The following is a 23600-nucleotide window of genomic DNA, read 5'->3' on the forward strand; positions in this document are numbered from 1 at the left end:
AGGCCAGTCTCATTCATTCGCGTTATTTGTCAAGCCTCTGTAGACATCTGAGTCTGCAAACACTATCCAGACGTTGGCTGTCTCTCATCAAAGCTTACTTTGTTCTGCCCCAAGTCCCTCATCAGATTTTAAAGCAACAGCTAGGTAATCTGATCAAGTACGTGTACTTTTACATGTGCTTTCTGGAGATAGCATCTCAACAGAAAGAGACGACTATGCAGGTGGATATTACAAGCATCACGGGATTCCAATTAGGATTGCGAGTGTCCACTCTAATTTTCTCTAGTCATAATAGCCATACCCACAGTTCTCTGACGGACCAAGGCAATTGTGTCCCTTGTAGAACAATGGACCCTGGACAACGTGTGAGACCTACTTAAGCAGCAATGTGCAGATCGCCTAATAGACGAAAAACTGCTACGGGCTTCTGACTTGCATTTCCTCGGAGGCTCCGGGGTAGTTGGGTCTGACCACATTTCCCCTCACCTGTTTTCGGGGTTGCTTTTAAGCTAGGCAGTCGCGCCCAAGGAGCGCGCGCATCTAGCATGAGCTCATCTCTCGGGGGCGTTTCCAGAAGGCCGGGCCTGGCTGCATGCGCCTGGCGCAGAGGGCCCTTTGCTAGCAGCGGCCCCCCGCGATGGTCGGGCGCGGCTGCCTAGAGGCGCTGCCTTTCTGGAAGCTTTGTTCCCCACTTTGAGCGCTGGAGGGTTCGACCCCAGCCACGGCGGCCCTAATCGGGGAAAAGGGGTTCTCAGATGCTCAGCACGCGCGGAGGAGAGCCTCGGGAATACTCTGTAAGCCGCGCCCCGCCGAGCTCCGGGGGATGATGGGGACGGCCCCTCGCCCCGCTCGAGCGCTCGGAGCGCAGCCCGCCGACCGCAGCACTTTCAGACCGGCTGCACAGACAGCACGAGCGTCCTGTCGGAGAGCAGACGCAGGCCGACCCGTCAGCCCCGTCCGCCTGCTCCAGGGACTACCCGAGGCCAATCCCACTGCAGCTAGGTCTTGCGATTGCACGGCAGTGCGCACCCATTGGCTGCCGCCACGGGCCCCTGCACCCTCCGTCTCCCTTTTGCGCACCCCCCTGCCCCCGCGCAGCGGCTCGACGCTGCAGACCAATGAGATAGCACTTTATAGACGCCCTCCCTCCGCTTTCTTCTTCTCCCCGCCTCAAAGAAGGAAGGGAAGTTCTGACTGGCCGAAAGGCCTCGGAAGCCCCCGTCCCTTCACCAATCACTGAGAGAGGTACACGCCCAGCGGAGCTGCCCAGCCAATGAGGAAACGGGCGCGACGCCCAGCAGTGCAGTTCCTCCCGCAACTCGGGAGTTTCGCCGTCCTTAACTCTTGAGGCTTCCCTCCCACCCCCCACGCCCCTGCGGGCTGGCAGCTCTGATTGGCCGCCGTTGCTATTGTCGACTCTCTTCTCCAGCCAGCCAGAGAACAAGGCGATTCCACTTTCCTTCTGCTCGGCTACCTTCGGCATTCCTCGTCGCCGGGGCGTGGTCTCCGGCGGCGTCTCCTCATTGGTTATTCAGGCCGCTCGGCTTTTTCCGGCAGGAGCCGCAAGCCAACGACGTCTTTGATTGGTTCCGGTTTGGGTTTCGGCTGCCCAGCCGAAGCTGGCGGGCGCGGGCTCGGCGGGCGATTCCCAGACGCCTGTTACGCGGGCGGCGGGGCGCTGGGCGGTGTAAGGCTGGGTGGGGGAGGAAGGAGGCGGAGGACGAGTAGGAAGGGGGAGGGGGAGTGGGGAAGGGCTAGGCGGCTGCGCAGACGGCGCGCCTCGCACAGAGCAGCCCCCGACCCGGCCGAATGCGGGCTGGTGCCGCCGCCGCCGCCGCCGCCTGGGCCGAGTGACAAAGGAAGGCAGGCAGTGAAGAGGAGCCGGCCCTGCAGCCGCTGACAGGGCTTCGGGCTCCGGGCACAGCGCGGACACTTCCTGAGCAGCCGCTGAGCAGAAGCGAGGGGCGGAGGCCGGCCGTGCCGGGGCCGCGGACGGGGGAGGGGACCCCGAGGGACGGAAGCGGTTGCCGGGTTCCCATGTCCCCGGCGTATGGGGAGCAGTCAAGGAGCCGCTGCCTGGGGTCTGAAGGGAGCTGCTGCCTCCGCCGCCGCCGCCGCCATGGCCGCTGGATCCAGCCACCGCCTGCAGCTGCTCCTGGCGCAATGAGGAGAGGAGCCGCCGTCACCGTCGTCACCGCCCGCCGCTGACTCGCGACGCCGCTGCCCTCCGGTTCACCCGGCCGCCGCCGTCACACCGCCGGATCCCGCAGCTGCCGGAGCCGTAGCGATTGCCGTCGCATCTCCGAGCCGTCTCCTCCCTCCTTCCCATCCCCCTTCTCTTCAAGCGTGAGGCTCGTGATCCTTCCGCCGCTTCCCTTCTTCATTGACTCGGAAAAAAATCCCCGAGGGGGGGGAAAATATAATACTCAGAGTACTTATTTTCAATCAAGTATTTGCCCTCGTTCACGTGATATATATATATATATATATATATTTTTAAGGATTCCACTCCACCCTTTTTCTCCCCTCCCACGAAAGGGAGGTGAAAGAATTGTATTCCCCCCGAGCCCTAAATCATCTATGTGTTAAATATCAGTACTGATCTGTCTTGAAGGAGAACTACATCGCTCTCAAATTTTTTTTTAATTAAATAGCTATACAAAAGGAGTGAAAAGCCAAGAGGACGGAGCCTTTTTTTTTTTTTTTTCTCTTTCTTGCGGGAGAACTTAATGCTGCATTTATCATTAACCTAGCACCCTAATATAAAACAAAAGGAAGACAAGGATTAAGGAAAGAAAAGGTGATTCAAGAAGAGCCATCATGTCGGGGCGACCGAGAACCACCTCCTTTGCAGAGAGCTGCAAGCCAGTGCAGCAGCCTTCAGCTTTTGGTAGCATGAAAGTTAGCAGTGAGTATCGATTTAATTTTACACCCTTTCTCCACCTCGTCATTAAGATAAGAAACCTCGAAATACCAGGACCTTAAACTAGCAGACCTCATAGAACCATCAGAGGCGTTGGAAAAGGGCAAAACCTGTCTGGAGTCAAGACGCAGCATCGCCTTTTTCTCCTCCCATATCCGTACCCCATCCCCCAGCCTCATTAACCTTGAATCGAGAGAATATTAGTTTTATTTGGCTGGTTGGATTTGAAACTCGTTTTCTTAACGCTCTGCTCGCTGCTGGTAGTCAGTCTTTTCAAGTGTTCCAGTGCCTCCAGATTAAAAAAGCGACGGAAGCATTCCCTTGCCCATCCCTTTGAATAAAGAGGAGGGCAAGACTTGATTAATAAACCATGATGTACATGTGCGGAGTATGTGTCTTCTGGAATGAGGGAGGTTATTTTAGTTAGCTCAGGTTATCATGGTTCTGTATTCTAAATAGAGATATTAAGTGTCCCAGGCTCCTAATATTTCTCTTTGCCCGTGTGACTATCCAGAGTATTTCTTAATCTGGGGATGAACTTGCTTGGTAACCCACATTCATGTTGGAGGCAAGCTAGCATCCATCCCTCACTCACCAGGGGCTGGTGGAAGCTGATAAATACCCTAGATAAATATCCGAGCAGTTGCATCTCTTAAGTGCATTGTCTTCAATTGGTTAAGTGGTTTAATGTGTTATCTCTTAACCTTCCTGTTTTGATGTCGCCAATCTGCCACCGTATAATTTGTTTAATCAAAAGGTAACTTGGAAGTAGATTCAACTTTTGATTGAGGTTGTGGTATCATTGTGCCAAATACTAAGTTAAGTGCTAATTGTCACTGACTCATTGTCATTGGAGTTTAATTTTGAGGTGCCATTGCATTCATTACTGTGTTAATTTTTAGAGTACAAGTGCATACCCTTTGAGGATTATTTAAAATGTATCAGTACTTGTCACTGTCTTTTGTCCGGGGATCTGGGGGGGGGGGGGGGGTGTCTGTGTTCTTAAAGTGTTTGCTATACTGAGTATCCAGTGTTCAAATGTATCTATTTGTGGAGATGTTTATGTGGTATTTAATGCCAGCTTATTTGAACATACTTGAAGATTCTGGCAAAAATACTTCCTTTCCTTATCCTGTGAGAGAGGAGAGGACAGAAAACTCCTTTGCTGCTGAGAGAAGCTGAGATAACTGGAGAAGTGAGATATTTATAAAGGCAAAATGTCCGTGCTGTTATAGGAAACTGATGAAGCGGTGGGAAACGATTCCTTTCAGTTGCACCCAAGACTTCAGTGCGGGTTTTTTTGGAACTTGCCCGAAACTGGGTAGTCCAGAGTGGTAGCTGAATGGGAAATATTTTTGCAAGTTAACTTTTTTCCTTCAGTGACTAGCTAGTTTAGAACACAGGGTATGTGAAGGGGGAAGCTGATTTTGCATCTTTCAGGGCAAGGTCATGCTTTCTGAGCACTTTATGGAGTCATTTGAAAGGAATTTTAAAAAATTTTCAAGTAATTTTCAGTTACAATGTAGACCTCATGATAGCTGCTGAAGAGCCTTTCGAGGACCTTCAGTATCTGTGTGTTGTATGCTTTGGTTAGTGAAACTAATCAGTCAGTTTTAGACAATCCATTTATTAGGTTTATTTCAGAGATCTGTAACGCCAGAATAAAATACCAAACACTGGGCACTTTTCATGTTTCATGATTTTCTTGGAAAACAACTTGTTAATTCTTGATGGAGGTTCCCTTAGGATGGAGTAAATCTGAGGAGTGTAATTTGAAAGTGTTTTAATTTTTGTATTACCATGTCAGTGCACATTAAAAAGATTTTAATGTTAATTTTAAAAAGAGTTTAATGCTAATTATTTATTTGTTATTTAATAACCTTGACCTTAAGATTAAGGACAGGTAGATGAAAGAGGCTGGCATTTGTTAGGGTGCTGGTGTTCTAAAGGGACTCTTTGAAAACCTTAGGTACATAAGGCATTATAGTCCTTGTCCCCAGAACCTTTGGTGGTGAAGGCATACATTCAGAAAATGGTGAAGATTATAAGATGCAAATGGAATCAGTTGTTCAGAGGGACAAAGGAAAAAGGGTGGTGAGAAGGAAGGGCTGGAGCAGGAGGATTTCTGCAGAGAAGGCGCGTTTTAAAACAGGTGCTGACGGACATGAGAGTTGGAGAAGCATGCCGTGTTGTAGGTAGAAGAGGCACAGCCTCGGAGTCGGTGTGTTACATGGGAGGCGGAGAGCAAGTTGGCGGATCTCAGTTACAGGGGCCTAAGTAGGCAAGCAAGGGGATGGCAGTGGAGACTTGGAGGAAAGTTAGTTAATAAAGAACAAAAGAGGCCTGTAAAAATTTGGGTGGGGATCTAAGAGCAATCTGCACTAACTGGATTGCTGAACAAGATGTTCCAAGGTGATTTGTGGAGACGTAGACACCTCTTTGGGAGATGATAGACTCTGTTATAAACCATGAAGCAGAATGTGAAAATGGGATGAAAGGAACAGATCCGAAGGCTGGAGGGAAAAGCTGGCAGGGCTTCTGCACTGGACTGAAGGGAGTATTTGTGGAATCGGGAGTTAAAAATAAATTCTGAGGTTAGTGGTCTGGAAGACTCGACCGCTGAGTTACATTGCTCATTGTAATGGGCAGTTGAGAAAATGCTGAGATGAGAGGGTAGATGAGTTCAGTTTAAAAAATGTCATCAATAAGAGGTTTCCTTGAAATTCAGCAGACAGCACTTAGTTACTGGCAAACATACTTAGCTTTCTAGTTGGTTAATTACAATTTCTAATCTTCACTCACAAATGTCAAATTTGTATTTGAAAGCAAGAACTAGAGGTTTATATTTAAATACTTTTTTTTCTTTTCTTTTTTGAGACAGGGTCTTTCGATATATCCCTGACTGTCCTGGAACTCACTTGTTATGTAGACCAGGCTGGCCTTGAACTTACAGAGGTCCCCCCGCCATTGCCTCCAGAGTCCTGGGATTACATTAAACATTTTAGATATTTTATGTAGTCTTAATCTTTGGGTCATTCCTAAATTTATTTTTCACAAGTAATGATTCTTAGGTAAATTTTGCCTGTAAAATAATCTTTTAGTATTATTTAAAAGTTGATTACAATATATTATTGTTGTTGTTTTATTATTATTATTATTGGTTGAGGCATTTGTCCCAAGTCTAAATAAGTATATTTCAAATACTTTTTACTTGCTATAATGAAATCTATATATATATATTCCCCCTCCCCTCCCAACAGGGTTTCTCTGTGTAGCTTTGCACCTTTCCTGGAACTCACTTGGTAGCCCAGGCTGGCCTCGAACTCACAGAGATCCGCCTGCCTCTGCCTCCCGAGTGCTGGGATTACAGGCATGAGCCACCACCGCCCGGCCTGAAATCAATATTTTTGTTCTCCAGATTTGCATATGATTAAATGAATATCAACATATACACAAGTTCTACCTTTTACTCCAAATACAGAAAGTGTATGGTAATTTTGGTTAAAATTTTGTCAATAAGTGCTTATGGTGAACTGTTGGAAGGAAATTTGACGAGTTGCCCAGCAGGCAGATCACTGAGTTCAATAAGACCAGCTTGGTTTACATACCAAGTAAGTTCCAAACCAGCCAGGATGGCATGGACAGACTCTGTCTGAAAAAAAAAATTGGTTAAGGAAGACAGGCCAATTTGTAGTTCTATAGTGTTCTGCAGTATCAAATTATACCGTTTTAAAATCAAAGACTAGCAACTTGGAGGCTTTCTAGTTTCCAAGGAAGATTTGTTTCCTTGTGGGATGTAAAAAATAGGTTATTAGGAACTAGCTAATTTTTTCTTTTCCTTTTTTTTGAGACAGGACTCCCCTGGAACTAGCTCTGTTGTAGAGATAGAGATCCACCTGCCTCTGCCTCCCAAGTGCTGGGATCACAGGCATGCGCTACCACACCCGGCTCACTATCTAATTTCTTGATTTTCCCATTTAATGGAGGAAAAAATTGTTCACATGTGAGATTGAAAACCAGGACCTTGCTTTTCAGCTCTATCAGCTAGACTAACTCATAGTTGTTAGAGGCTTAAGATATTTCGGTAAAGATTCGCACAATCTTTTGTTGTGTACACCTTTAGAATGCTAATTTTCAGGTGACAAGCACTACTCTGAAACTTTAAAGGGACCCAGAGATTTAGCAGTTTGTTATGGCTGATTGGGGACTGCATTTAGAGGATGAGGTGTCTTCTCATATTTCTAGCCCTTCAGATGGCACTTGCATCCAGTTTCATCAGTCTCTTATATTGGACTTGAGTTGCAAGTATGAGATTTTGTTTTGGGTAAACAAGGCTGGGAGAGCCAAAGTCATGAAGCACTAGCGATGCATTAAGAAGAGATGGAGCAGCTCTTATTTTTGTGTGAGCTTTGTTCGTAGAGAGGACTGAGGAATGTATGCTGGCCTGGTGTCACAGTTCCTTTGTTTCTGTTTCTGTTTTTGTTCCATGCTGACTACTAAAAACATTGCATCTGTTGATTTAGCGTGTGTCTATGTGCATGTGGAGGTGAGAGGCATCAGTTCTCTCTCCTTCCACAGTGTGGGTGCTGAGGCCTGAACTTAGGCCATCGGATTTGGTGGGGAGCACTTTTCACTGGCCGAGCTATCTTTTATTCTATATTTTTCAATAAGATTCAGGGGCTTGAGAGACAGGGATGAGGAAAGGCAGGACGTGAGAATAGTGAGTGCCTCTTGGGATGCTCCGCCCTGCCATGGAGAATGGGGAGCAGAGGTGCATGGGTGTGACAGCTTGAGACCTGACAGGACCAACCTGATTCCCCAGGCACTCTTCCACAAAGAGCATAGTCACTCTAAGAAAATAGACTTGTTGGAACAGTTAGCGTCATTTTCTGCCTGATCTTTCAGGGATGTTCCAGTGGTGGTAACAAGGAAAACTATGCATACTTTGAAGAAGAAAGAGAGTTTCTTGGTACATGGATTTTGGTGTGGATGTTGCAGTCTTGGTGTCTAACTTTGGTTTTACAGATCTGTCTTGGTTGTTATAAAATTTGTCTTTGAAAATTTTGAATATGATGTAGAAAAGCATGTTAATGTAAAAGCTGTTGTGCATAGAGTAGCAAGGAAAAACTGACCATTGAAGGGGAGCCATTTTTCTTGAAGTTACCTTTCTGTTAAGTTTACAGATTAAGGCTGGTGGCATGGTTCAAAAGGTCAATGCTCTCCGTGATGGCCTCAGTTTGACCCCAGGAACCACATTGTGGCACGAAAGAACCGACTCTTTCCAGTTGTCCTCTGACCTCCATGTGCGTGCTCCCTTCCATAAATAAATGTGGAAAGAGTTACAGTATAAATCGAAGGGGTAGTTATTCCATGCTAGTATTTATTACTGGGTTGTATTCTAGTTTGTTTTTAAGCAAACAATATTCAGAGCATAACTGACATTCAGTAAAATTTCCAAGAAAACATGCTTATGTCTTATAATGTGCCACATCCAAAGACACAGCTTGATAGATTTGCGTCCTGAGTTTATCTTACCACTATTGCTTGTGTTCTGGAGAAAAGGGATTGACAAGTTTCAGGTTTATAAATGATCAAACCTTACATTTTGGTGTTGTATGGTTTCCACAGCATTTTTGATGATGTAGTTCTCTTGGGAATAATTTTGCCAAATCACTTTTTTTTGTTTGTTTCCATGATACCATAGTCAATAATGGTGTACACTGAACCCTTGTTTTGTTCTTTTGTTAACATGGTCTGCAATGAAGGCAAACGTTTCTGAGGAGAGAGGAATTTTAACTAAAAAACTGTATTTTAAATTATTTTGTAACTTAAATGAATTTGTAGGCCTAGATTGAATAGATATGTTCATAGGTCAGGAAAACCAGGAGGGTAAAAAGTTGGAAACATGGGTGGTACCAGGCTGGAACATTAATACTTGTATTTTTTTATTACTCTTAATTACTGTTAATTATTTATAACTGAATCCTTGACATAGGAAGGTAAAAAACAAATAGGATCCTTTAGTAGAAGTCCTATTGGTAGTTAGGTTTATTATTGAATATTTACTAAGCACTAAGTGCCCTGCCAAAAGGCTAATGCCACCATCCTCATTGAATTTTATTTTCATTTGTATTTATATGTGTGTATAGATGGCTGTGTGTGCCGTGTGTGTGCAGGTAGGAGCCTGCTGAGGCTAGAAGAGGGCTTCAGATCTTCCCAGAGTTGTAGTTACAGGTAATTTTGAGCTCTCCATGTGGATGCTCAGAACTAAACTCAGTCCTTTGAAAGAATAGCAAGTGCAGTTAACCACTGAGCTCTATCTGCAGCCTTTTATCCCCCCATCCCCACCCCATCTCCTCTTGGTTTTTCAAGACTTGGGTTTGGCTGTGTAGCCCTGGCTGTCCTGGAACTCGTTCTGTAGACCAGGCTGGCCTTGAACTCCTCAGAGATCCGCCTGCTTCTGCCTCCCAAGTGCTGGGATTAAATATGCACCAACCCCAAATTTTGTTTTTGTTAATTTTTTTGTAAGTATTTTTCTTTACTGGTTTATTTCATATGTATTGGTGTTTTGCCTGCATGTATGTCTGTGCATACATACAATGTATGTGTCCTCTGGCCCTCAGAGGCCAGAGGAGGGTTTAGATCCCCTGAGACTGGAGTTACAAACAGTTGTGAGCGAGGATGTGGTTGCTGGGAACTGAACTCAGGTCTTCTGGAAGAGCAACCAGTGCTCTTAACTTCTGAGCCATTTCTCCAGCCAATACCTCCCTAACTTTTTTAAAATCTGAGACAAGGTTGCCCTGATTGGTCTTGAGTTTACTCAGGCAGGCTTTGAACTTGTGATCTTCTTGCCTAAGGAGCTGGGAAAACAAGCTGGCCACCATAACTAACAAGTTTTAGGATAGCCTGTTAAGGATAATTTAGCAATGACTATGTGACTTTTCGTCATAGAGCTTTGTGAAATTAGTTTCAGGTATGCCTGTTAGTAATTACAATATTAACTTCGAGTTGTGTTGCAAAAAGTATTAGGACTTACGCCAGCACAAAGGGAAAAAATAATATGTGGCCGTTTTTTGTTTGTTTAATGTTAAGTCAGCACAGGTTTCTGTTGAGTAGTATTGGCAGTCTGTGAATAAATCTGCCTCTGTTGTATTTATAGCCCCAGGTAATATTAGAAAGTGTTTCTCCAAATTAGTCATTAATAAGAATTACTATTTTTTCCCCCTTATTTCTTTCCTCTTTCTTTTGAGACAGAGTTTCTCTGTATAGCCCTCGCTATCCTGGAACTTGCTCTGTAGCCCAGGCTGGCCTCAAACGCAGATCTGCCTGCCTCTTCCTCCCCAGTGCTAGGATTAAAGGCATGCACCACCACCACCCAGCCTAACATGAGTATCTTAATTGTGCTGAAGAACTCTTTCTTTTGTATGTCTGAAAAACTTGTAGGGGCTTCACTGACCAATATAACTAAGCATTTTAGGTTGCTTCATATAGACCAGGTCTCTCTTTACATGTGGCATCCTCTGTTTCCCCTGTTCTATAAAAATCAGTTAATGGTTTTAATTAATTAATCATTTTTTCATAGCATGTTGAAGTAGCTGAGTTGAGTCAAATACATTTATTTGGTCATCTACCTTCCAAGTCCTGCTTCTCCGACGCAGCCTTAACCATGACAGCTTAGCTTTTTTCTGTAGTAATCTTTGTGGGTGTTCTTGATTCATATAATTTTAACTTATGAGAGTGAGGCCTGGTGGCACAAGTCTGTGTTCCCAGCTGCTCAGGAGACTGAGGCAGGGCAGCAAGTCCAAGGGCTGCTTGGGCAACTGACTCTCAAGTAAGAGTGCTGGGGATATGGCTCCATGGTGGGGTGTTTGTCTAGCATGTGAGAGGCTCTGGTTCATTCTCCAGTACTAGGAGAAACAAATTCAAGGCAAATAGAAATAAATTAGCATTAGATATTGCTTTTGGCTTTTCATAGTAGAGAGCATTGTCATGTCCATTTGCCTTTTGCTATAATATCTATTATTTTTAGTCAACTATTAAATTATTCTCACTATGTAGATATTAAATGGTAGTCATAGCAGAAGTTGTTTATGATGCTTACACTTCCTTTTTGAGAAGAGCTGTATTGAGATATAATTCATATACCATAAAGTTTGCCCATTGAAAGTGTACACTTTAGTGGTTATTAGTATTTTCGTAGAGTTGTGCAACCATCACCATGGATTAATTTTAGGATATTTTTTATCACCCCCCCCCCACACACACACACAAAGAAACCTTGGGTCCATTACTGATCACTTTGCATCATCTATTGCCTAGCTGTAGACAAACATTAATCTATGTATCTCTAGTCTAGATTTCATATAAATGAGTTTGTGTGCTGTGATCTTTTCTCCATCTTCACTTGTGCTTTTTTGTTCTGTTTTTGAAACAGTGTCTCACTATGCATTCTGTGCTGGCCTGGAACTTGTTCTTGTAGACTAGGTTGTCCTCAAACTCCATCCATCTGTCTCTGTCCTCTTGAATACCGGGATTAAGCAGTGGTTTTCAATCTTCCTAAGGCTGCGACCCTTTAATACAGTTCTTTATGTTGTAGTGATCCCCAACCAAAAAGTTATTGTTGCTTCTTCATAGTTGTAATTATACTACTGTTATGAATTGTAAAGTAAATATCTGATATTCGGAATATCTGAAAGTGACCCCAAGTGGTTGAGAACCACTGTATTAAAGGCATGCACCATTGTGCCTTTTGCGACAGGATTTCTCTCTGAAGTCCAGGCTGTCCTGGAATGTGGGATCTTTATGCCCTCACTACTCTAGTGTCTGGGAGGCTGAAATTATAGATGTGATGTGTCACTAACATCTGACATTGCCGTTTTCTTTTATAACTAGCTTCTTTTACTTGACATGTCTTCACGGTCTTCCATGTTGTAGCATGTATGAAAGTCTTTTTATTGCTGAATAATATTTTGTTATATGGAAATGTCATGGGCATCAGTCCATTAGCATTAGGGTTTTCTGCTTTTTGGCCAGTACAACTAATAACTGTTTCGGACATTCACGAGCAAGTTTTGATGTGGATGTATTTTTAGATCTTTTGGATATGTATCCAGGAATGGAACTGCTGGGTCATATGGTAAATTGTTTAACATTTTAAAGAACTATGACACCTTTTCTAAATTCATAGTCAAGTTTCCTTTGGTTATTTATTATTATTATTTTAAATAACTTTACTGTTACCATTTCTTTTTCTTTTTTTTTTTTTTTTTTTTTTTTTCCTTTTCAGGATTTTTAATAGTTAAATGCAGAGGTCTGGTCCATTTCAGCTTCTTTACTGCCAGACCAGGGGCCAGGGACCACTTCAGTTCTCTGCCTTCTCCTTGTCTGTGATGACTGTGCTCTAAAGATACTGCTGCACCGAACCTTGAACTTACATTATCCTTGTTCTGAGGCATGGTGACAGGTGCTTGGTGCTGGCAGCTATGCCCAAAAGACACCCTGTGGCAGTGACAACAATCTCGATTTTCCTCTAGTTATATTGTTTCTTCAGATTCTTTTGGATTTCTACCTGCCGCAACCCCCTTTCTTCTCTCACAGCATCCTTTTTTGTAGAGCCCTAATTTCACTGTTGGTCCCTGAGCTGGGGACTCACTCAGCAGGATCTTTTGACGTCATTGCTCTACTCTACTATTACTTGGATCTTATACTTATCACTGAAGAGTTACTATTTAATATTACCTGTGCTCTCAGCCAGTAGTGCTCAGCGTGCTATCTGGTAAATATATCCGGAAATGTTCTCAGTTCATTTTTATTTATTTACTTATTTAACTCCTTTATTTTTGGGGCAGAATCTCATTATGTAGCACAAGCCTCAAACTTGAAATTCTCCTGTCTCAGCTTCCTGAATAGTGGGTTAAGGACATGTGCCATTCTATACTTGGGTTGTTGATTTTTCTGTATTTATTCAAAAGGGAGCTAGGAGAGGGACATGTCTTTTGGCAGATATCTTCATCTTTTCTGAATCAAGACATTGAGACACAAGTATTTGGAAGTTTCGTGTTAAGGTTTTGTGACCAGATGATTATGTGAGAATTCTGCTAACTTCTAAGTATATCTGTCCCAATTATACATTCTGGGACTGGGGAAATAAACACAGGATGAGTTCAGGGGCCCATTGGACCTACCATTAGTTGGACTTCAGCCAAAACAATCACCTGACCTACATAAGCACATACCTGCTGTAACTAGAGGGCCACAATGTTTCTTGGGGTCTCCTGGAATCAGCATCAATTCAGAATTAACATCCAGCAGAGCCTGGAATGTCTGATTGTTATCTTTCCCCTGGTGTACAGTTACCCTTCTATAGGGCTGTAGGTCCCTCTGGGGAAGGACTGGAGAAAGGCAAACAGTACAACTTTTAGATATTTGTCTTAGTCATCATTTTGTTGCTGTGAAGAGACAAAAAGACACCATGACAATAGCAACTCTTAGACCACAAAGCTTTTAATTGAGACCGGCTTACAGTTTCCGAGATTTAGTCCATTATCATCATGATGGGAGCATGGCAGCATGTAGGCTAACATAGTGTTGGAGAAAGAAGTAGCTGAGAGTTCTACATCTGGATCAGCAGGCAGCAGGAAGAAGAGAGCCACTGGTCCTGGCTTGGGCTTTTGGAACCTCAAAGCCCACCCCCAGTGACACACTACTCCAACAAGAACACATCTCCTAATCCTTTTCAAGTAGTGTCATTCCCTGATGACTAAGCCTTCAAATGTAAGCATGTGGGGGCTATTCTTATTCAAACCACCACAGTATTTTATCAAGGTCCTTGGGTATGGGGGGGACCTGGCCATTCATTCAAGAGGTTCTGGTCTACAAACTGTCTCAAGTCTGGAAATTGGTTCACAGGTCAAGATTCCTGTCTTTTTTTTGGTTTGAGACAGGGTTTCTCTGTAGCTTTGGAGCCTGTCCTGGAACTCGGCTTTGTAGACCAGGCTGGCCTCAAACTCACAGAGATCCACCTGCCTCTGCCTCCCGAGTGCTGGGATTACAGGCGTGCGCCATCACCACGCTAAGATTCCTGTCATAGTTAGGGTTTCTATGGCTGTGAAGAGACACCATGACCATGGCAACTCTTCTAAAGGAAAACATTTATTTTGGGTGCCTCACTTATTTATAGTTCAGAGGTTCATTTCATTATGGCAGGGAGTATGGCAGTGTACAGGCAGACATGGTGCTGGCTACATCCTGATCAGAAAGGAACAGGAAGTGGTCTGTGACATTGGGTAGTTTCTTGAGCATAGGAAACCTCAAAGCCCATCCCCACAGTGACATACTTCCTCTAAAAAGGCCATACCCACTCCAACAAAGCCATACTTCCTAATAGTGCCACTCCATATGAGCTTATGGAGGCCAGTTACATTCAAACTACTACATTCCACTCCCTGGCCCCCATAAGTGCTTAATAGTATCATAAATGCAAAATGCATTTAGTCCTACTTAAAAAGTCCCCATAGTCTATCATAGTCTCAACAGTGTTTTAAAGTCCACAAAGTTCAAAGTCTCTTCTGAGACTCATGCAATCTCTTGACTATAATCCCCTATAAAATCAAAATAAAAAACATTACATACTTCCAACATATAATGGCACAGGATATATATTAATGCTTCAAAACAGGGAAGGGAGCATAGTGAGGAAATACTGGACCAAAGCAAGACCCGAAAACCTGCTGAGCAAACTCCAAACACTGCATCTCCATGTCTGATGTCAAAATGTTCTTCAGATCTCCAACTCCGTTCAGCTTTGTTGAGTACAACAGACTTCTTTCTCTTGGGCTGGTTCCATTCGCTGTTAGCAACACTACTTGGCGGGTATCCCACGACTCTCACATCTGTAATATTTTGGGTTTTCCAAGGCAATCCAGGCTTCACCTTGACGGCTTCACTCATTGGCCTCTCTAGGTCTCTCCTTTCAGGGACACCCCTGACACTTGACTGGCCTCAGTGGCTTTTTGTAGTCTTGGGTGGTGGGGGGAGTCCATAGCCCCTTCTGTCTTTAGCTCTAGAACCACGTGCCTGAAGCTGCCAAGGTCTGCTTACTGGGGCTGGAACAAAGCCCCTTTGTTCAGTTACATCTTCACCAGCTTTCTGTCCTTCACTGCCTAAACGCGACTGGCCTGGATCTCTGGACCAGGCTGGCCTCAAACTCAGAGATCCACCAGCTTTTGTCTTCCTAGTGTGTATGTGGGGGGTGGGGTGGGGAGGGAATTAAAGGTGTACTCCACTACACCGAGCTCTAAGCTTTTCTTTAGTTCCTTTTCACAAACTGAAAATTTAGCTGGATGGGATCTTGCCCTGAGGTCACCACTCCCTTTATTCCATTTCTTACTCCATTTATCTCCTTGAACACAGGACTTAGCTCTATTCCACTTCCTGGTGCCCCTTTTCTTAATCTGTGCATTTTATATATTTATTGGCTCAGCTTGCTCCCTTTCATTATAAATCTTCATTAGAGTTAACACTAATAACCACATGACAGAATCTATACTAGAGTGTTTTGACATTTTTCTCTGCCAATAAAATTAATCTAAAACTTTTCACTTTAGCCTTGGGTAGACTCTTTGGACAAGGGCAAAAAGCAGCCACTGTCTTCACCAAAATATCACAAGAACGATCTCTAGGCAACATACTAAAATTCTTCTCTGAAACCTCTTGAGGTAGCCCCCCACAGTTCATCAAATCACACTCAGCACCACTGTCATCCATGTCCTACTAGTCGGACCCATGAAGCAGCACTTACAGGGTTCAACTGCTTTTCTAATTCACAATCCCAAGGTCTATATTCCTTCAAACAAAAGCATGGTACAGCCTATCACAGCAATACCCCAGTCCCTGGTCCCAGCTTCTGTCTTAGAGTTTCTGTTGCTGTGAAGAGACACCATGACCAGGGCTACTCTTCTAAAGGAAAACATTTAATTGGTGTGGCTTGCTTACTGTTTCAGAGGTTCGGCCCATTGTCGTCATGACCGGGACCATGGCAGCATGCAGGCAGTCATGGTACTGGCTACATCTTGATCAGAAGGGAACAGGAAGTGGTCTGTGACACTGGTAGTTTTCTGAGCAAAGGAAACCTCAAAGCCCATCCCCACAGCAACATACTTCCTCCAAACAAGGCCACACCCACTCCAGCAAAGCCACACCTGTGAACAGTTAGTGCCACTCCCTATGAATTTATGGGGGCCAACTACATTCAAACCACCACAATTCCCATTTGCCATGATCCAATGTAGCCTTTCTTTCATTTGAGAATTTTTCCATTTAATACAGATGAAACAGAAATCCAGTAAGCATCTTATTTATTTCATGCCTAGAAACACCATGATTGATTAGCCAGTACCAAAGGTCCATAGGAGTAGTGCCACCATAAAATTCACTTTGCCACCATTATAGACATTGCTGGGCTGGAGAGATGGCTCAGAGGTTAAGAGCACTGACTGCTCCTCCAGAGGTCCTGAGTTCAATTCCCAGCACCCACATGGTGGCTCACAACCATCTGCAATGACATCTGGAACCCTCTTCTGTATACAACATAAATAAATAAATCTTAAAAATAAAAAAAAAAAATATAGACATTGCTTTGTCTATTTTGCCCATTTTGATTAACTATGATCATTGTCTTTGGCAATTCAGTTCTGCCACCTGGCCCCTGCTACTTTGGAGCCCAGTTAAACCCATTGCATTGAATTTATCCAACTGAGCAGCAGCATCTCCAACCCCAAGGTCTGGCACAAGGAAAAAGATGACAGCAAAGCTCTTCAGATGTGGTGGTGCCCTTTTCACCATTTTTTACCTTACAGGATTAGTGAAGGGCATGTCTTCTAGGCCTTCCCACTCCAGCATTGCTATCTCTCTGAGTCTTCAAATCCCTTCATTAACACTAACCCAAGGGATATCAGGCATCTCCAACTCCTTTTGAGTAGACTGTCTTTTAGAAATGCTTCAGCCAACCATTCAGACAAACTTTGGTCACCTTTTTTAGGTGTACAAGCTTCCATATTAAACTTAGAATCTCCACTGAGTGGGCCCATCAATAAATTTAGCCTGATCCACTTTTATTATGTTCTTCCCACTGTTATCCCACACCCTTAAAACCCATTCCCACACATTTCCCCCAGACTTCTGCTTGAGTGAATTAGAAAACTCATCAAGCTACTTAATAGTATAGCACACCTCCTCATGGACTATACTCTATCTCCCCTCTAGGAGCCTGATTAGTCTTAAGTCTGCTTAGATCTAGAAGCTACTATTGGTGGGCCCCATGGACATCAGTGTTGTCTTGCCTGGCATCTCCTACAGAGAAAGTCACTGCTGGTTTAGCAGACAAATCCTTGGTCAGAGGTGAAAAAGGCAATATTTCAGACAGGGTGGAGAGACTGATTTCCTCAAGTGAGATAAACCTTTGAGAATCTGAGGGTTCAAAGTTCTCAGCCTCAATAGCGTCCTCCCACACATCCCCATCCCCAGGTACAGGATCCCATTCTTTACAGTAAATGCCCTTTGGTCACCAACATCCTCTGAGGCTGGGATTTGAATTTTTGCTGTAATGTAGCCAATCTTTTTTTTTTTTTTAAAGATTCATTTATTTATTATATATATACAGAAAAGAGTGCCAGATCTCATTACAGATGGTTGTGAGACACCATGTGGTTGCTGGGAATTGAACTCAGGACCTCTGGAAGAGCAGTCAGTGCTCTTAACCTCTGAACCATCTCTCCAGCCCTGCAGCCAATCTTATATTCAGTTTTATTTCCACAACTTGAGCTCTGTGACTGCTGTAGAGAATATTCTCTTCTAGGGCATACTTAGAAACCTTTAGACTGTCTATGCACCTTTAAAGCCCTGGCAGTTTTATTACCGAGTTAATTGTTGTCCTGAGATGCGGTATTCTGAGGTGCGCTAGAAGCTGCTCATTCTTTTCCTTTGTCAGTCTATCCGGAGATGCTAGGAGCAATATACTAGCATCATCATTTTCCTTATTTTTCCACAAGTTGTCAAACATTTTATATACAGAGTCACCAAATTCATTGCCTTTCACAGTCAGTGAATCAGTATAATCAAATGCATTTGTCTCTTTAAGTTTGTAAAAATAGTTCACACCATAGGCTTTCAGTATTTTCCAAGCTTCAGTAACTGTTGGTGTTGGCAACTGGAAAGCCTATTTCAGATATTTAAAAGATTCATCCTTACACTTGTGTTGCTCTAGAATCACTTCTGGTATCAAAATCTGTATTAGTCAGTGTAGCTCGAGTTTTTCTGGTCCTACCTGGCCCACAGTCAGGACAAATCCCTCTCTCCCGCCAGTCCCACAGCCTCTCTCAGACCCCACTGAGTAAACACACAGAGACTTATATTGCTTACAAACTGTATGGCCGCAGCAGGCTTCTAGCTGTCTAGTTCTTACATCTTAAATTAACCCATTTCTATTAATCTATACCTTGCCACGTGGCTCGTGGCTTACCGGCATCTTCATGGTTGCTTGTCATGGCAGCGGCTAGCAGCCGTCTCTCCTGACTCAGCCTTCCTGTTCCCAGAAGTCTCTTCTCTCCTTGTCCCACCTATACTTCCTGCCTGTCTTTTGCCAATCAATGCTTTATTTATTAACCAATCAGAGCAACACATTTAACATATAGAACATCCCACAGCAAGTCAGGGCTCTGTAGGGTAACAGAACTTAAAGAATGAATCTTTCCCTGGGCGTGATGGTGCATGCCTTTAATCCCAGCACTAGGGAGGTAGAGGCAGGCAGAGCTCTGTGAGTTCGAGGCCAGCCTGGACTACAGAGTGAGTTTCAGGACAGGCTCCAAAGCTACATAGAGAGAAACCCTGTCTCAAAAAAAAAAAAAAAAAAAAATCATTTTCTTTATATAGAAAGAGATTTAGTAGAATGACTTACAGGCTGCAGTCCAGTTAATCCAATGATGGCTGCTTATAAATAGAAGGTCCAAGAATCCAGTAGTTGTTCAGTCTATGAGGCTTTATACTGTTCTTCAGTATATGCTGGAATCCCAAAGAAGTAGGCTCTCATGCCAGTGAGGAGTGGACTTGCTAGCAAGATGAGGGCAGGCATGCAAAGAGCAAAAGCTTCCTTCTTCCATGTCCTTATATAGGCTTCCAACAGAAGGTGTGGCCCAGATTAAAGGTGTGTTTTCCCACTCACCTCGTAGATCTGGATTAGAATGTATCTTCCCACTTCAAATTAAGCAAAAATCCCTCACAGGTGTGTCTTGCCATTTTTTGGTTTTAGTTAATTTCAGATGTAGTCAAGTTAACAACCAAGAATAGCCATCACAATTACCTTGGTAACATGAAGCAAGCATAGACATCTGAAGAATACTAATATTAGTGTTTAGAGCAAAGCCATTTAGAGTTGTGTGAGCCACAAGAGTAAGTCATATGGGTGACTTACAATTTTCTGTGGGTCACAAAGTAAAAAAGACAGATAAATTTATGTATGTATGTATGTATGTGTATATATATTATATATAAACCCTGCACATTAAAATATTTCAACATAATTAAATTATTACATTCATTTTTCATACTAAATCTTTTTTTTTTTTTTGAGCTGAGGATTGAACCCAGAGCCTTGCGCTTGCTAGACAAGTGCTCTACCACTGAGCTAAATTCCCAAGCCCATACTAAATCTTTATACCCTAGTTTTTTCATACTTAATTACTGATTTTGAGTAGCCATAGTGGTTATTGTACTGAATAATTTAGGTTTAAATTTTTGTTCAAGAATTAGTTCAACATACTATTCATGTATTTTATTTATTCTCAAGTAACAGGAAAAATGTATATGGGTTGAAAACACTTCATTGATTCATGTCTTTTTAGTTATGTTTTTCTGTTTCTTTTGAAATTTTATGTGTGCAAAGGTTGAGAGAATTTTATGTTCTTCTAAGGGTGCTTACTATTAGGGTAATGATTTCTCCCCATATTTTAGTACAACTGCTAATATATATGTTGATTTTTAAAAAAAGATTTACTTATTTATTGTATATACAGTGTTCTGCCTACATGCCAGAAGAGGGCACCAGATCTCATTACAGATGGTTGTGAGCCACCATGTGGTTGCTGGGAATTGAACTCAGGACCTCTGGAAGAACAGCCAGTGCTCTTACCTCTGAGCCATCTCTCTAGCCCAGTATGTTGATATTTTTATTGCTTGCTATGATTGCCTCAGTCAAAATGAAATTGTACTGTACTAAATTATCTTTGTTGGATATTCTTTCCTTTGATGTTTCAAAGACCTCAGCTTTTAGTCCCGAATCCCTTCTTTCTAACCATTTAGTAAGTCCATTTCTTACCCATTGTTATGAAATTGTTATAAATTTGTGTATGATTTCTTTACTGCTCAGAGTGACCTTTCATCCTACCTTACAGTCTACTTACTTGTCTTGATTCTTTCTAGTAGATTATAAGGTATAGCCTGACACAAAAGTGTCTTAATTCACCTTTGTTTCTTGCAGTTTACAGAATGCTACTTTCTGTATTGTGTCACTTCATACACACTGAGCTGAAGGCAGCGTGCCATGATGTGATAGTGAATGGCGCTGTATATCCTGGAAATTGAACTCAGGTCTTCTGGAAGAGCAGCAAAGGCTCTTAAACACAGAGCCATCTCTCCAACTCTTGTTATTTAAAGGAGAAAGGAAATAACAATTTAAAGGAGAAAGAGAAAGATGGAGATTTCAGTTATACTGTGTGCTTAGTATTAATTTATTAATTGGCTTTGAACTTTAGATTATGGTTGAATGAAGTAATCTACATACTAGAATACAGCTCCTAGGCTGTACTAAGTAAGCGTAGTACTTTTGAAACATTGAGCACGTTCCACTACTTGCTCAAGTCTCCAAGGATTTTATTTGGAGAAGAGAGATTTAGAACAGAGATTCATGACATCATTTTCTTTTCACCAAGAAGTTGATTCTATAAAAGAATAGAGGATAAGTAAATAGACAAATATCTAAATATGAATAATTCCTTTTATTTTGGATAACTTAGATAGGCAATTGTAATCTTTTAATGGAGTTATGAAAACTGTAGGTCTTTTAAGATAATAATTTTTGATAACCTAATAGTATATATTGGTGTTTCACTTCTGAGCTACCCCAGGAGTGAAGAATATTATCAATATTTGTTGCTGAATGTGGTATCTAAATATCTGCAAACTATGACTATCTATATTTGCATATGAGGAATAATTAGTTTTTAGTAGTAGTCAGTATGGTGTGTCTCTGTATGCATTGTGAGGTAGCTGGCCCAAGGTACAGTTCTGAAACATGGGCAAGATTATTTTCTCTTAGTAGGAAATAAGCTTTTCTTGAGCTGAGGAGTTACTAAAGCACAAGGCACAGTTCCCCTTACATTCAGTTATGCACTGGGGATCACTTTACTCAGAGACTTTGGAACTTTATATGTAAGAATGTCAGTGCACCTTGGAAGGGAATATCCTGATTTTTAATTTTTTTTGCTGTACATTGGAAGATGATGAGAATTTATCTCAAGACAAATGGGATTGAGTAAGTCAACTTCCTTGGTCCTTAGAGAAGTGTGGTTCCCAGAAGCAGGAGACTGACTTACCGTACTGCTTTCTATATAGTGTCAGTATAAATTGCACACCTGGTTCACTTTGGGCAGTAATTGAGAGTGAAACAATGTTTAGAAATGTAGTTGTACATCATGTCTGCTTAAACCACAACATTTTTTTTTTGTTGTTGTTGTTCTGTGCTTGTCACACATTTCTTAGAAAATCCATGTCCGTTCTAAAGTTCAGAAGAGGTGAAGTATCTACTGTGGACAAAAGCATGAGGGTAGGGAAGAAACTAAAGCGATTGGTTATGATGGGATGAGTCTCCCTAGTGGTAGGTGATGGTCGATCTTACAAGGTAAGAAGTCAGACTTCACTTGGAGTACCTACTGTGTAACAAGCATTGTCATTTCAAGTCCAAAAACATTGAGACGTTATTGTCAGTATTTAATAGATGAGGAAGCAAGGTAACCAACCATGCTTTCATTGATGTGTTCAAAATCTTACAGTGAGGAGAAAAATAAGTCCAGGGGTTGTGTTGAATCCAGGCTCTCCAGACTTAGGGTATTTATTACATCACTACACAACACTAAGGAAATTAATTTTACCTTCACCACAACCTTAAAAGACACATGCGTGATTTATAAACTGAGGCTTACCGGATCTCACATCTAGCAAGCTCCATAGCTGTACAGTGAAGCTTTTATCTTCACTAAGAAAGGAGGACGGGAAATAGTAATGATGCAGAACTGGACATGAGTTCATAACTTCTGTGCGGTTGCTGTTAACTGCTGCCCACTGGGCTTACTCCTTACAAACAGCAGCCCAGTGGTAGTGTGAGAAGACTGCATACACTGCATAGAGGTTGAGAACAGTAAGCTGACTGACACAGGCTGGCCTGACATCATTTGCTTTGTACAGATGAGCTTCCTGTACCATAAGAGAAGGTGGCAGGGCATAGTACAAATTACAGTACTTTTTGTATGAGATTTGATACTATCTTTAGGTGCCTGCAGTTTTTAGAATTAGTTTTTGACTTCGTAGTATTTTTCAAGTAGAATCCATCTCATATATGTTTTAGAGGGCTTTAAAAGTGTAGTTTTTAGGGATCTGGCACTTGTTTTATTATTAGTTGTAATCAGCAGATCTTGGTCATCAGATATTTGTATACACATTCTCTTTAGACTTCATTTAGAAAACTATTTTTAGTCTGATATGTATACAGTGGCAGTATGGTATGTGTTGACTACTAGGTAGTAACTGTTTTACTAAAATGACCAAATATAGAAACAGCAGGTTACTGTGGAGCACAAAAATCTTTTCCCTTGCTGGGATGTCTGAAGTATTAACTTGGTAGGAGTAATTGTTCTGAGATACCCTTAAAGAATATGGCTAACTATTTTGAGTCATCTAGAACCATTAAGGTTATTAATTAAAAATTAAACAGAATGCTGTATTTCCTCTGTTGAGTTTTAGTCTCAACTTGCAGAGGTGCTGCTGAGAAGCCTTTTCTACCTGCTGAACACTGTCTTCTTTAAAATAGCTGATGCCATTGGGAGCTCTAGGAACATCAGACAGCACTGACTCCTTGTAGCAGAGAGGTTTTTATAGGAGGCCTTTAAGTAAGCTCCTCTTTGTCCTTGCCAGGACATTTTTAAGGGAGCAGCTAGGAGCACCAAGTTACTCTTAACTGGAGAGAGGGGTAGGAAAGAGCCAGTGGTTTCTTCTTTATGTTCCTGCCTCTCCCTTTCCTCTCCCTTTCCACTTGGCTCTATATGGGTGCTGAATTCAGCTTCTGGTAGAATAATTGTCTTTAAATTCTTTTTGGTAACTTGCTTGTAAATAGATCCTGAATATTTTTCCCATTTTGAGGTTTAAAAATTACTCCTGTTAGGCTTTTAATTATATAAACTGCAGATTACAATAGTATAATGAACCACCAGGCACTCATCATCAGTTTCTAAAAGTAGTTACACACACTTAAGACAATGAACAGATCCAGTGGCAGCACCGGAATTCCACCCTTTAAATATTTTTTAAATATTTAAATTCTTTTCCTTTAAGGTGGAAAAAGCAGGTTTGGATA

General features: G+C 42.4%; 1 protein-coding gene across 2 annotated transcripts in view; it reads left to right on the plus strand.

Annotated features, from left to right (window-relative positions):
- Nucleotides 1-1737: 1737 nt before the first annotated feature.
- The window catches only part of Gsk3b (glycogen synthase kinase 3 beta), a 155289-nt gene continuing 133426 nt past the window's right edge, over nt 1738-23600 (plus strand). For both annotated transcript variants that reach the window (XM_036203407.1, XM_036203408.1), the window contains exon 1: nt 1738-2908. In XM_036203407.1, coding sequence (XP_036059300.1) covers nt 2821-2908 — 88 coding nt within the window. In that variant the 5' untranslated portion in view covers nt 1738-2820. The remainder of the gene's footprint in view (nt 2909-23600) is intronic.

Source organism: Onychomys torridus, chromosome 12 (assembly GCF_903995425.1).
Source record: "Onychomys torridus chromosome 12, mOncTor1.1, whole genome shotgun sequence".
Classification (NCBI taxonomy): Eukaryota; Metazoa; Chordata; class Mammalia; order Rodentia; family Cricetidae; genus Onychomys; species Onychomys torridus.